Below are 16,264 nucleotides of genomic sequence, written 5' to 3'. Positions count from 1 at the left end.
CCGGACAGTTCCGAGCTTTACAAAATTATTACGAACGCTTCGTTACGGTGAGTGACATTTGACTTGACAGTGACAGCAAAGAGTATAATAATATATGTATAGTAACAGCATCACAGCAACACAAGACAAGGTTTTCGAGATTGTGGATTGTGAAGCGTATGTTTAGTGCATTTATCTATTTTATCTCGTAATTTAACGACGTTTATTAGCAATTCGTTTCCTTATATTAATATACTTTCTTTATTCCTTAAGATTCAGTCAAAAAAGTAGGTACTTTAGGAGCTCAAATCTATGGATATCTTAAAAGCAGAAATTGCCAAGAAACGAAAGCTTCTCGAGGAAAAGAATGTTTTGGTAAGTTCTAGCACAACAATAACAACAACTTAATAAATAGCGCTTAACTAATCAATATTGTGTTTCACAGAATGCGAACAAAAAGTATTTCAAAAGAGGAGACCTTCTGGCAAAAGAACAAGAGGAATATTTTAAGAAATATGGCCAATCAAGTAAAAAGGCTGAGGAAGATAAGCGGGACACAGAAGAAAAGCGGGAAAAAGGTATATTTTAGAACTGTTGTGCAAGTCTTAAATGTATCAATTGTATATTATGTCATAATAATATATCAAGCTGTAGGAATGTTGTGCATTAAGAAATCAATCAATCAAAGCATTTATTTTCAGGCTACTAAGGCCCATAGATACATACCTTACAAACTAACATGTATAGTGTGGAAAGATAAGTCGGGCCCTGGAGGGAAACTACCTTAAATCCTTAAGCTGGCTCATTTTACTTAAAGGAAACATTCCTTTATTTTTAAAAAGAAACAAAACTGCATCTAAAGTTTTTTTAAATTCGCTTGTCTCGACTGGGAATCGAACCGAGTAAAAGACCCAGAAAATAAACACTCGCTATTTTTTTTATATTATTCGATACAGTTAATGTTAATGATAACATTTCTCCAAGAAACATTAGGTCTTACACTCGTCTGTCATACAAAATATCCATAAAATCGAATATTTAGTACTCAAGAATATTTTTAGACAAGTGAAATTGAAGAAAAAAAGAAAAATCTTTAAATGCAGTTTTGTTTATTTTTAAAAATAAAGGAATATTTCCTTTAAGTAAAATGAGCCAACTTAAGGATTTAAGGTAGTTTCCCTCCAGGGCCCGACTTATCTTTCCACACTGTATATACAAGAATAAAAATCCTGCTTGACCATTCAAATCAGGGATGTTACGGAGCTCCGGTTCCGTTTCCGTTAAGACGGAACTTCCGTTTGGTATTACACATCCGTTTCTGTTCCGGTTCCGTTATGTTTGAAACGGAAGTTATAACGGATGTCAATGCTTCGCGCGGCGGCGGCGTATTCGTGTTATTAAAATATCGTATGTGTTCTGTTGTGTACTGACTGTGTGTAGTGTGTGTGGTGAATGTTAGTGTGTAAAAAAACGCACAATGAAGCCGAAATCAAGTTCGATTTGGAACTATTTTGATGAAGTTAGTGGGGACACGGCTAAGTGTAAACTTTGTCTGATGGTTTATTCTAGAAAGGGGAAAACGACTACATCGTTAAAAAGTCAGGCTCCGATTCTGGTTCCGGTTCCGTTTTCGTTTCCGTTTTCGTTTCCGTTTCCGTTTTCGGTTCCGTTTCCGTTTTCGGTTCCGTTAAACTAAATTGAAAACATCTGTTTCCGTTTTCGGTTCCGATAAAACCACATCCGTTACATCCCTGATTCAAATGATCGGGTAGCTGTGTTTTAGCATCTTGAATTAAACAATCCATTATTCAATCACATATTATTGTGTGTAAATTTTCTTAATTGTATGTTACTTTTAATGTGTGATTGTGTGGAATTAATGTTCAAATAAAATAAAATAAGTCACAAAATTGCAGCTAAGAGACAAGAAAGCAATGAATCAGAGCAAACAGAAAGTGCACCTCTACCAAGATCAGAGGTTATAAAACGGTTGAGAGAGAGAGGCCACCCAATACTATTGTATGGTGAAAGTGAAGTACAAGCATTCAGAAGATTGCGGAGAATTGAAATACAAGAACCTGAAGCCAACAGGGTAAGGTGCCACACTAACTGATTTTTACATATTTGTGGGTAAAAAAAAAACAAATTAAGTATATGAATTGTTGTTTTGTTTTTAGGGCTTTAGAAATGATTTTCAAGAAGCTATGGACAAAGTGGATGAGGCTTACCTTAATGAAATATTAGCCCTTGGAACACAAGTAAGTTTTGCTTTTTTTAGTATTTAATTTACATCTACATATGTTAAAGCATGGAAATTACAATATTACCACACATCTTTATTTTGAGGCAAATTTTATCAGCCCTTAACCTTTCGTATACCACACAATTTGGAATGTAATTCATAATTTCAAGGTTATCAATTCAGTAACAAATTTTTGATAAAGGCATACAAAGAGTCAATTTTGGTCTGTCTGCATCACATTGCGAATATTGCTTTGTTTTTCATTGAAAATACATGATGATGAGAAAATGAGAAAGCTCCCCAGATCTATTTTTACTTTTTACACCAACTGGTATATTTCTTTCAATAAACTAATTAACAATCGGAGTATTATAATAGAATTATTATATTTGTTTGATTGTCTTCCTTTATTTAACCAGTAAGAAGGCTGGGAAGTTAAATGGTTGCATGTTGTTATAATCTACTCTTGTTTTTTAGAGTGATACTGAAAAGTCATTAAAAGAAGATGCCTTAGATGATTCTGTCACATATGAGTTTATCCAAGAAATGGCCAAAACTATGGGTCAAGGTGACAGGAACTATGATATGAATGTTATCATGACACTGCTACAGGTAAAAATATACCTTATAAGTATTCAATTGTAATATATAATTTACTTTATTGCTATTACATTAAGGTCAATATGAGGAAGACCAACATAGCACAAGAACTCATGTACTTATTTGTGTACATGTGTTGCTCAGACACAATCAAAAAGGAAGAGCTTCACTCCTGTTCAACTAGGCGTCACAAACCCGGTTTCACCGAAATCGAAAAAACCGGATTTACAGTCAATTGCCAAAACCGGGTTTTCACTTTAATAAAACCGGCTTTTTCGAGTTTTTCGATTTTACACTTTTGTAAACATAGTTTAATTATTTTGAAGAGCAAATTAAAAAAACAATGCATTATACGCACTAATTGTATAAATGAATAGCTTATTAGTCTCCAACGTTATATCTATTTGCCCAGTTTTGCAGATAGGCTCCTTAGATGCTCCTTGAAGTTAAGGCTTCAATCCAGGATGCTTCGGAGATATTTAAGAAGGAAGTTGTGTCGGAGAAGATTGCCTCTGAATTTTACTCTCAGCTCCTTGTTGGCTAGTTTGTTGCACTGGTGAACGCAGAACACCTCGGTCTTGGAAGTGCACGGTCACAAACGCCACTGAGAGAAATAGTCATCTAATAGATCCAGGCCCTTTTCCAGGCTATTTAGTTCAATTTTCAAGCTGTTTTTTTATGTCACAAGGGCATCATCAGCATAAGCAAACTTCCGCGATGTGGTGTTAGGCAGGATACGACTCAACCATCGGTATTTTCAGACCTATGACAACTAATACTAGGCGGTGTTGAGAGTGTGGAAAATCCGCTAGCACGTACAGCTCGGCGGCCACTGGGGTACCGTCTATTGCTCTTGTTGTGAAGACTAGGTCCGGGTTGTAGTCACTTCTCCATCGAGCTGATTTGAACATTCCTTTGCCTTTGTGAGAAACGACTAAAACAGTGTTGTTCCTATCTGCCCAGTCCATGATCGCCTTCTCGTTGGCGTCAGATTTCCTTTATCCCCAGCCGGTATGGTGGCTATTCAAGTCGCAAATGTAAAGGGATGGGTGTTCCAAGTAAGGAAGGCGTGGAGTAGGCCAGCAGCTACGTGGAGGCTTATATATGCTGCATATCCGCGTTCCGCCGATTTGAATAATCGTGGTGGCGATGTTGTTGCCATCGATGTTATTTGAAATCACGTTGACTAGGGCAGTAAAAGAAGACCGGCCGTATGTCGAAGTTATATATTAATTGTTTATGGTAGCGGTCGGCAACCAACGGCCCGCGGGCCGCATGCGGCGCGCGAACCTCTCACTTGCGGCCCGCGAGCCTCCCTGGCTATTTTGTATATGTAATATGTGACGTTATCTATGAAAAGGGACCTTATTGTCGATGGCGCTTCCGCCATTATTAACGATGCTCCGATATTAATACAATGCCGCGCGACTCTGTGCGGCGTAAGCGCCATCGACAATAAGGTCCCTTTTCATAGATAATGCCCCATATTGACAAATGACAATGTCTGATAAAGTCATAAATATTAACAAAGTGCGGCCCGCGTCCACTTCGTTAACTGCTATGTGGCCCTTGGCTGCTAAAAGGTTGCCGACCGCTGGTTTATGGTACAATGCCGCTACCAAATCAAATCCCGGTATTTTACCTCGTTTAGCGAGTTGGGCATCATCAGCGGTGTATTTCCAGAAGGAGGACTATGTCAACACCGTTGTCATATAATAGGTTGCTTAGGCATTCCGGTTTAGAATTGCTGCTTAGTTAAAAACTTTATTGATGGACTTGGATTGATGTCTTGGTAAAGTAAATAGAAATGTCGTAGAAGACGTAATATCAAAACATTGATCCTAAAAATGGGATCCCTTTGTTTCCCATAAACTTATTGTTTCGAATTTCGATAGTCAGAAATTTATATCCATATAATTTATGGACATAAACATCAAAAGTCATAATTTCTGTTAAGTATAACGTTTCATAGTTCTAATGTTAGACATCTACAATATTAAACGCTATAATCACAAAAGTTATAACATTGATGAGTATAACATTCAAAGGTATATCAATAATTATTCAGAAATATTTTAAGGCATATATTTTATCGGACTAATGGTCGTTAATCATATCGTTTTAATGTCATCCCTTTGTTTCCCATAAACTTACTGTTTCGAATTTCGATAGTCAGAAAATGATACCCTCTAATATTCTAATATTTAGGAACTATAATATTAAACATTATGACTTTCAATAATTATGTCAAACAAAGGGACCCCCATTTTTAATAACTAAAGTGAATTACGTCTAAGAAACCAAATCAATAACATCGTTCATATAAAGAAAAAAGAAATCTGTTTCCTCAGGTAGGTTTGTTAGTTACCTTGTGTCCCTCAGAGCGGAAATAGGAGCCCCGCGAAGCGGGGTTCCGTCGACTTGTTGGCGGGACGAAATGGCTTAATAAGCTACATGAAAAATAAGAAATGGCGGGGAAATCAGTAAGCCAAACAATAAAAAATCTGTTTCCTCAGGTAGGTTCGTTAGTTACCTTGTGTCCCTCAGAGCGGAAATAGGAGCCCCGCGAAGCGGGGCTCCGTCGACTTGTTGGCGGGACGAAATGGCTTAATAAGCTACATGAAAAATAAGAAATGGCGGGGAAATCAGTAAGCCAAACAATAAAAAATCTGTTTCCTCAGGTAGGTTCGTTAGTTACCTTGTGTCCCTCAGAGCGGAAATAGGAGCCCCGCGAAGCGACTCGTTGGCGGGGCGAAATGGCTTTATAAACTACATGAAAAATAAGAAATGGAGGGGAAATCAGTAAGCCAAATTTAAAATAATCCCCAGGTAGGTAGGCAAGCATGCAATTTGTATTGTTTAATTTTATAACTATTGACAATATGACTAATAAAAATTATGATGGAAAACGTTATGGTTTAAAAAAATCGGAATTTGAAATTTAGGGAATGCAATAGAGCCCCTACTTATCATTATAACCTGCGATAAAAGACCTTACAACGATTATTGTAAGCAAGTTTATTGCCTTCAACATTATTTAATGGTATACCTTCTGGACTTTGAATATTATGAGTAACAGATTTTATGACTAACAATAATAATGACCTGCAAAAATCGGAACTGCAATTTATATTGTTAAAATGTATGACTATTGACAATATGACTAATAAAAATTATGATGGAAAACGTTATGGACTGAAAAAATCGGAACAAAAAATTTATGGGAACCAATAGAGACCCCCTAAAAATAATTGCTTATTTTACAAATTATACGTAGAATCGAAATCACCGAAAAAACCGGAAACCCGGTTTTGCAATTTCACAAAAACCGAAAAACCGGTTTTATAAAATACGCACGGTTTTGTGACCCCTATGTTCAACTGATCCTCTCCACTGGTTTGCTTTGGATAAGATGTGTAATGTGTACTATAATTTGTAATCAGTTTTGTCCAGTAAAGACTGTGTTTTACCGACTGATGTCGGAAATCGTGGGCGTATCATACTCACACATCAGAACCTTCAAACGGGGATGACGACGGCCTTCAATGAAATACGATATTCAACTCACAGTCTTTACTGGACAAGACTCATTACGAATCACAGCACACGTTACGTGAACCGCCACAGACGTCGTCTTCTCCCGTTCGTTTTCATCGTTACCTTCTAAAGAGTGTGTGTACAAACGCAAGAGTTAGAAGTGACGAAAGAGCTTGTAGTGGGTCGTCCCTTATCGACAGTCTTGTCAACATTGACCTTAAATGACAACAACTTTTAAGCTTAACTAATTTTCTAATCATCAGAAACAACATGACTGTTTAGTTTATTATTAATTATAATTACATATGTATATTATCTTCTGCCATTTATTTCAAAGAGCTTTTTTTTCAGTTTCTTTTAACAATGTGGGGGCAACAACTCAATTCTGCAACTGCAGCTGAGAAAAATACAGTAAAGCATAAAATGACTCGTGCAACATACACTCAAACACAGGTGTACCTTAAACCCCTCATGAGGAAACTCAAAAAGAAAAATCTGCCAGAAGACATCTGTGACAGTCTCATGGAAATCACTAAGTGCTTATTGGAGAGAAATTACCTAATGGTATGTATGCTAATATGCTGTAAATATTTCTGGTTACGTAAGTGTGATTTTCTGAGGTATAAAACTAAAAAAGCGGCCAAGTGCGAGTCGGACTCGCCCATGAAGGGTTCCGTAGCAGCAAGTAACATAATTAATAAAATTGCAGTTTACGATTTATGACGTATTAAAAAAACTACTTACTAGATCTCGTTCAAACCAATTTTCGGTGGAAGTTTGCATGGTAATGTACATCATATTTTTTTTTTTTACTTATATCATTCTCTTATTTTAGAAGATCCAGGGGGGGGGGGGCACATTTTACCACTTTGGAAGTGTCTCTCGCGCAAACTATTCAGTTTAGAAAAAAATGATATTAGAAACCTCTATATCATTTTTGAAGACCTATTATATATTTACCCTGCGGCTAATGCCGCCCCTGGCGGATTGCATTTTGTTTTTCTTCCTTGACTTCTGGGGCGGCGAAACGTATTGGTTTCATGAAAAAAAAATTTTTGAGAGTCAGTTCTAAGTATGGGGCATCCCCAAAATGTATTGTTTATTTTTTTTCTATTTTTGTGTGAAAATCTTAATGCGGTTCACAGAATACATCTACTTACCTAGTTTCAACAGTATAGCTCTTATAGTGTCGGAAAAAAGGGGCTGTGGATTTGTTAGACAATTTTCACAAAAGCATATTTTCCGAGTAGCGAATTTTCACATCGCATTTTATCACGATCGCAAATTTCATTAATCGTCTTTTTTAATGCAGCGATTTTTCATGTAGCGATTTTAAATGCTCGTATATTTTACCAGTTGATCATTAAGTATATCACAAGCAAATATTTCCAGTACCTTTTTTTTTTCGAAACTTTAATTGCCATACTGAATTTTTTAGTATTCGCGTTAATTTTTATTTGTATAATTGGCGGTTCTACATAGGATATCGCATAATTCGCGTATGTATGTGTGATCCAGCAAAGTTATCTGCTACTAGGGATTGCATTCCGGTCCGGCGGATCCGGTAATCCGGCTGGATCCGGCACATTTTTCAAGATACCGGATCCGGCAAAATTCACCGGATCCGGTCTCGGATCCGGTAAAGTGAATCAAAGCGCTAAAATATAAAATAACAGCTTAAAACACTGCTAAAATTTAAAAGTTCTCGCGAATATTCGAATTTTCTCGCTCGCAAACAGCAACACAACAACTCAACTTGTTTTTTACATAATTGACGCCAGTCTTCTAGCCGATGAAATATGTGTTGTTATAGCGTTGAGATTTCCGTGCACCGTAAGTACTGGATTGGTTTATATTCAATTTATTGTGTTGTTACATTGTAATTTAATGTACATGTTCTTTCATTTTATTTTGTACAAACTATTATAGCCCAGTTATAATAAGTGTTACCTGCATTTAAAATATAATGAATAAATATTTATAAAACTTCATTCAGCACTTCAGCAGTTAAGTTAAATGTTTTGTCGAATTAAAAGTAATTAGAGGAATATATGCTGACTTTTGACGACCGGTCTGACCTAGTGGGTAGTGACTAGGGTTGCCAGATCGAAAGGCGCTATTATCGGGAAAAAATATCAATTTTTCGGGATATTGGGACTTAGTCGGGAAAAAAAAAACCATTCAAATTAAAGTAATTGTATTAAAAAAATAAGTTCAAAAACTAAAACACAGAGATATTCAAAGGATCGCCGTGGACGTATGCCACGATTATAAACTTTAAGGTAAAGTGGCATACGACCACGACCACATATCCTCTGAATCTCTGTAAATATATAAAAAAATGATAACTCTTATAATTTTCCTATATGATAATTTCAGATAAGAATTCTATCTTGTTTCATACTTTTTAGAGCGCTATTTGCAGTAGCCGGGTTTTAGTTTTTGAACTTATTTTTATTTAATTAATTTTTGGGTCAGGATTTCGTTACTTACAATAATATTTGAAGTCACTTTATATTACTTTTGCGAGGGCGTCCTCAGTACAAAAATGCACGCAGAGCGTCGCATATATCGGGCTACGCCCGACAACCTTTGGCATGAAGGCGCGTTCGGCGCCTGGCTTTGGAACGCGTACAGCGAGCCTCGTACGTCTACGCCCGACTCTTTTAGTATGAGGGCGCCTTCGGCGCCCAACCTTTGGAACGCGTACATCGTGCCTCGTACGTCGGGCTACGCCCGACTCTTTTAGTATGAGGGCGCCGAAGGCGCCCGGCTTTGGAACCCGTACATCGTGCTTCGTACGTCGGGCTACGCCCGACTCTTTTAGTATGAGGGCGCCGAAGGCGCCCGGCTTTGGAACGCGTACAGCAAGCCTCGTACGTCGGGCTACGCCCGACTCTTTTAGTATGAGGGCGCCGAAGGCGCCCGGCTTTGAACGCGTACATCAGGCCTCGTATTACGTTGGGTTACGCCCGACTCTTTTAGTATGAGGGTGCCGAAGGCGCCCGGCTTTGGACCGCGTACAGCGCGCCACGTACATCGGGCTACGCCTGACCCTTTTAGTGTCGCCGTTAGGACCGAGTCCGGTGCGTCACATAGGTACGTTTAAGTATGCTTCGCCTGACCACTGCGAATTTTAACGAGGTGAATATACTAAGATTTTTAAGCAACTTTTACCATGGGACCAACCCGATCTCAAAACAAATTGGCTGATCTGGGCTTCTATACCTATTCACGTTATAAAATATTGCAGGTCATTAAAAAACACCATGTATATAGCGGCCAAACAAATTTCTTTTGAAAAATCCTTCTTGTATCGCCGTAGTCGCGTAACACGCGGATAGATAGAATCCAGAGCGATTGTAGATTCGTAGTTCGAATTACCTACCAGATAAATTAATGTTTTATCGGGTGCATGCAAGCAAAGCCGGGTGCAAAAGCTAACAATATGTATATATTTGAAATGTGCTAATTGAGCTCTTTCAAATGATATACAACACGTCATCATTACTTATTTTTATTTTTTTGGTTCGTGACTTTATGACCTATAGAGGGCGCCGTGTTCATTTTTTTGTGACGTCATATAGCCTATAACCAGCGGACGATCAAGACGATTCGAATGACATGTCGTATGTCAAATTTCAATGAGTACTTTAGAAGTTATGAGGGAACAGATGAACATACATACATACATACATACCCACAAACATACCGGTCAAAATCATAACCCTCCTTTTGCGTTGCCGTACTCGGGTAAAAACAACGATATTTTACATTATTGGGACTACGCTCGTCGTGGGTCACTCGCTCTCTCGACGACAGTTCGGAACTTGAAATTATTGGTTTATAACGTGAAGCTGTTTTTCGGGACAATTTTCACTTTGTCGGGAATCGGGAACACATGCTAAAAATCGGGAGAATCCCGCCAAATCCCGACCATCAGGCAACCCTAGTAGTGACCCTGCCTCTGAAGCCGCGATCCTAGGTTCGAATCCCGGTAAGGACATTTTATTTGTGTGATATTTGTTCCTGAGTCATGGTTGTTTTCTATGTATTTAAGTATTATTATGCTACTAAATAAAGCGGGAAAATGTAGTAGTAGTAGTAGTAAACAGTTTATTGCACAAAACAAGTACATAACACAGAGAGAATACAGTAAATGTGTACAAAGGCGAACTTATCCCGTTAAAAATGTTAAATGTTTTGTGTGAATAAATGTTTTAATGTATACTTGTATAGGTATGCACGTTCATTGATTTTACAGGGATCGGAAATTCGGATGCTTTTATACCTAAACTTCGGCCTCAGTACCTACACCGCGGTGTTGTTGAGTAGTATGGAGCAGACATGTGCGCCGCGCCGCCGCGCCGCCGCCGCCGACGATTTTTCCACGCCGCCGCCGCCGATAAATTTGACCGGCGTATAATCGGCGTGGGAAATGTTGATACCTATCGTGTCTTATTCCATGTTGCGTAGTGAATAGATAGTGTCAGAGGTATAATTTAAAGATCCTTATGCTTTTTCGGTTATTATTTGCCGGTTAACCAAATTAGCATCATTTTTGTCGTTGCGGTGTTAGCTGTGATAACGATTTAGTGTTAATTTAAACAAGATCTAGTTTCTGGATCTCAGGTTATTATTTGATATTTTTTCGCACAGCTTTTTTGTAGAACGTAAATGAAATTGTATATTATGTGATAAATAAATGTGATTTATTTATTTATTACATAATATACAATTTCATTTAAAATTACACAGGATCAATTCTTAGTCATTTTATGGTGATTATCAGCTTCTTTTACTTAACAGTATATATTTCACTGATTTAAACTTTCACGATTATTGAACATTATCAAACTACACACGGGACTTAATCGCGTATTTAAGTTTTAAGATTTACCTCCGACGTTTCGAGGACGGCGTTGTCCCCGTGGTCTCGAAGAACGAGACGGTGTACACTCCTTTATCCAAAGTTGCAGGGAGCCTAAGGTCACCGAAGGACGTTATTCCGTTCCAGTCACCTGGCGTTTATAAAATAGATTGCAGTTGTGGTAGTCCCTATATCGGAGAAACTAAGCGCACCATAGCAGAAAGAGTTAAGGAACATATCGCAGCTGTCAAAAATCGTCAGGTGAACAAGTCTGCCGTGGCTGAGCATTTGCTGGAGTCAGGACCAAACCACTGGATTGAGCTGCATAACCCTAAAATCATTTCCACGGATCGCCATTTCTACAGTAGAAAAGTGCGGGAAGCCATTGAAATCAAAAAACATTGCAATTTTAATCGGGACGAGGGTTTTAAGATCTCATCCACATGGAATCCAGTCATTAGTAAATGTAAGCGGAAACGAATATCGACAGTTGATAAATCGAATATCGTTAGTGTGTTGTGTGTCGACAGAGTAACATCCCTAGTGCGCAAAACGTTCAAATTGATAAACAAGACCAAGTGCGGGTAGTTCGAAAAACTCGCGCGGCTAGAAGATGTTGATGTCAACTTGAGCCAGTCTTCTCCGAGACCACGGGGACAACGCCGTCCTCGAAACGTCGGAGGTAAAACTTAAAACTTAAATACGCGATTAAGTCCCGTTGTGTACTTTGATAATATATATTTCAATCAAAATTATAAAAATCAGTTTAAAGCTCCGCAATAAGCTATACTTAAACAATTATACCTACTTATAGGAACTTAAATCACCAACTATCATCACTAAGCTAGCAGTAAAGAAAACAAAGTAGACCTTAGTATTCCATAAAACGGGACACTTCAAAGACATTCTGTTGAGCGAATCTACCTGCCAGAGACGTTTTCTTTGGAAAACGATGACATCTTTAATCTAACATTACATTTCTGTTAAACTTCAGTTCAGACAAATGTAAAGTATGTAGGTAGTTCATCATTATTTCGTAACAAATCCTAGGTGAGGCGACAGCGGCTGGGAAAAGTCAATATACATAGATTTAAGACTTAACTAATAAATATTTTTTTTTGAGTTCTATTTGAATTCCGCTTACAAAGTAAGTAAAAATACTGCCTAAAATGTAGCGTTTTAAAGTATCCTTTTTATTTTAATATTTAAACATACCGTTGGTAACCGTTAGGTTGGTATTGGTAATAAATGGTTGCCAAGTGTCATGAAGGGCTATAATTTTCGGCAATCATTTAGAAAACACACATAATAAGTTTTGGATAGCCTAGTAAATACTCAGAAGGCTTTAATATAGAGTTTCTACAGCCACGTTCTCATGCAGTATCAAAAATTAAGCCACGCCGATTTCACGCCGATCACGCCGCCGCCGCCGGTCAAAAAATCATCGGACGCCGCCGCCGATGATTTTGCCATCGGCGCACATCTCTAGTATGGAGGCGGACTCGATTTAAATTTGCTAATAAATTTACCGGGATTCCCCGGAATACCGGCAATTAGGATACATATACACATACGAATTAAAGTATTTAAATAACATATTTCAGCTGTTTCTTTTTACAAAATATGTGGTATGCGGTAATTTTTTTGTTACACCCAGTTTGTAGTTAAAACTGTATACCAACGTATAGGTATGTTAACAAAATCGCTGAAAATAGTCATAAACTAAATATTTTGACAGTTATCACTATTTCGTGATGTTTTATACGATCCCGGAATCCCGGAACTTAAATAATTAAAATAATATTTTTAAGAAGCCGACTCCATACTTGCCGAGCTTTTTCCGGGAATTTGCTAAGTTTAGGTATAAAAGCATCCGAATTTTCGATCCCTGTAATGATTTTGTTTGCTCAAACTAAAATGGTTGAATTGAAAGCACCTTTTTGTGGGAAATGTGGGTTGGGCTATAGATATTTTAAGAGAAAAAGAAAATTTCATTTGTGAGACTGATTATTGTAATAAGACTTAAATAAATAAATAATAAATAAATAAGTCCCACAGAAAGCTCAAGAAGGCTTGTGTTGTGGGTACTCAGACAACGATATATATAATATATAAATACTTAAATATGTACATAGAAAACAACCAAGACTCAGGAACAAATATCTGTGTCATCACACAAATAAATGCCCTCACTGGGATTCAAACCCAGGACCATAGGCTTCACAGGCAGGGTCACTGCCCACTAGGCCAGACCGGTCGTCAAAACTTAGTGGTAAAGTAAAAAAAACGTTGATTTTTGAAACTTAAAACAGCCGTTTTATTAATCCATTAAAAAATATCCTTAACTTCGCATAATAACGCTAAAAAATATAATAAAATACGTAACTTGATGAATTTTTTATCCGCAATACCAATCCGGCCGGATCCGCCGGATTGAGGCCAAAATCCGGCCGGATTCAAAACCAGACCGGATTGCAATCCCTATCTGCTACACTCCATTGCATAATTATTTTACGTCGCTCGCGCACATAAGGCCCCGTTCGCACGGCAGCTTTTTCGACGCGCGTTAAAAAAGCGTTTGAATGACACAAATGGATAACCATGTATGTATTCACACGAAGGCGGTTTTTAAGCGCGGTGCTTTTTTATCGAGTGTGTATCTGTTCTCATTCATTCATTCTTTTAAAATTATGGCTTCAGCCCATTGGGGCTATTTCGCCAGTATCAAGGTCGTAGTAGCAGGGTAATACGATTGAAATTGTACGGTTAGTACAAGACAGTGTACGGTGATTTAGCTCTTGTAAAGCGATAGCGGGCTTTACAAGAAACACGTGGACAACCGGCCGTTGACTCCAAAATGATGGTTAAAAAACAAAGCAATTTATCACGAAGCGTGACCATTAAGATGGCGCTCGAACCGGAAGATCGTATCTGTTCTCACAAGCGTTAAAAAAGCGCCGGCGCTGCTGTCAGTTGGCTGTCAAGTGTCAATTTTTGGTTTCAATCGTCAAAATTATTATTAGTTTCACCTTAAAAATGTCAACTTATGCTTATTAATTCTTGAAATATTCAAGCTATATTCAAATAATACGTCGTAATAGCAAATAAAGTATGGCTTTGCTGAGATGCGTACGTGGCAGTATGACTCACAAGTGATTTTTAAGCGTTCATATGAACACTAATATTAGAAACGGTAAAAAAGCGCCAACGTCGGGTTTTAACGCAACGCTTTTTAAGCTGTCGTGCGAATGGGGCCTAAGAACTGCACACGCGTTGTTAATCGCGTACTAAGCCACTACGAAATGCTCAAGAGCATTAGTGTTAAGCCCCCCATTCACACTCCTACCGTGTAGGCCGCCTCGTAGTCCGCAACCCCCATACACAATCCTACCCAACGAGGCGGCCTACACGGTAGGAGTGTGAATGGGGGGCTTTAGCGATCCTATTTCAAACCCACCAGACTTTGCAAAGGGCTTACTTATTGCAACATTCATAAATCGTGCTGTTGCTGTGGACAATCATAAAGGCGCCTAATCGGTGACACTTTAGTACCTATTGCTATCTAATCATCATCATCATCATCAGGCTATAGTAGTCCACTGCTGGACATAGCCCTCCCCTAAAGAGCGCCATAGCCCCCTGTCCTCAGCTTGCCGCATCCAGCATCTGCCTGCAGTCTTTCTATCTAATCAATCTGGAAGAAATACTATAATAACAAGTCAGAGGGCCTACCGCAAACAATGAAGTTCGCAAATTTCGGGCATCTTTCTCTTTTACTCAATTTACGAACATATCGATGTTCGCGGTAATAGCCCAGGCTGGCAATAAAATGTATGATTGACAACTTATTCCTATTTTCCCAGGCGAGTGACGCTTACCTCCAGATGGCGATTGGTAATGCTCCATGGCCCATCGGCGTGACTATGGTCGGTATTCACGCCCGTACAGGACGAGAGAAGATTTTCTCCAAGAATGTGGCTCACGTCATGAACGACGAAACTCAACGAAAATACATCCAAGCCCTCAAAAGACTCATGACCAAATGCCAAGAATATTTCCCGACTGATCCTTCTAGATGCGTTGAATATACCACAACGGTACAATAAAGATCTACCTGTAGGGAAAATATGACGTGATTATTATTCAGATTATTCCCTATATCTATATTTATAGGGATTCCCTCTGGTCGCATAACAATTTTTGTCATATTTTTAATTGTCATAACACTTTATGCATAAAATTGTAAGTCATAAAAATCTTTAGTCAGAATTATTCCTGAGCATAACTGGGGTTTTGTCATAAATGAGTTGTCATAATTTTTATAGTCATTAATTTAATTCGCATAAAATTTTAAGGCATCTGCTTGAAATCCATAATTATTTTTCGTTCGATGTATTGCAGTGCATAGTATTTATTAATATAGACATAAAAAATTAAGTCATATATTTAGTGGTCATATCATAATATGTTTTTATTATAAATGTTAGAAAGCATGAATAATAAATATATATTATGAGCAACCTATGAAGCAAATATTACTTTAGTCATAATCATAACCACACAAAGACCGTATAAAAGAGGAGATAGAAGAAGAGGAGCCCCCTCTAGTAGGACCGTTTCTCCTGAAACGGTTTTATAAAAGAAACTAATCAGTAATCATAGTAGGTAGGTTAGGTTCGTTAGGTTTCTTTAGATGCCCGAAGGGCAAACCACGCAGAAATAGGAGCCCCGCGTGAGCGGGGCTCCGTCGAATTATGTGTTTGGACGGAGATTAGGGCAAAGGTTTTTTCAAGAAGTTGTCGAGAGGCTAAAATTAGTTTTTTAAATTATTTATGTAAACCATTATGGTTGAAAATTATTATGCTACAAAACGTAATACGTAAAAACTTTATAAGTATCGATAAATATGCTTTTAGCTGGTATGACATTTGATTCATTATAATCAAAACCTATATGCGCAAAAAATATATGACAACTGCTGAGTATGTCATCAAATATTATGGCTAAAAATGTATGACACAATATAATATGACTTT

The 16,264-nt window shown here is 37.9% G+C and overlaps 1 protein-coding gene across 1 annotated transcript; it reads left to right on the top strand.

Annotated features, from left to right (window-relative positions):
• The first annotated feature begins 145 nt into the window (after window positions 1-145).
• On the top strand, window positions 146-15,356 carry LOC134803939 (pre-mRNA-splicing factor 18). The gene is made up of 7 exons (XM_063776771.1): window positions 146-354; window positions 425-557; window positions 1,896-2,071; window positions 2,157-2,237; window positions 2,699-2,833; window positions 6,710-6,922; window positions 15,092-15,356. The coding sequence occupies exons 1-7, from the start codon at window positions 292-294 to the stop codon at window positions 15,332-15,334; spliced, it is 1,044 nt and encodes a 347-aa protein (XP_063632841.1). The 5' UTR covers window positions 146-291; the 3' UTR covers window positions 15,335-15,356.
• Window positions 15,357-16,264: the final 908 nt, after the last annotated feature.

Source organism: Cydia splendana, chromosome 2 (assembly GCF_910591565.1).
Source record: "Cydia splendana chromosome 2, ilCydSple1.2, whole genome shotgun sequence".
In the NCBI taxonomy this organism is placed as follows: domain Eukaryota; kingdom Metazoa; phylum Arthropoda; class Insecta; order Lepidoptera; family Tortricidae; genus Cydia; species Cydia splendana.
Note: the sequence above shows the minus strand (reverse complement) of the source record. Positions and strands in the feature narration are given on the sequence as shown.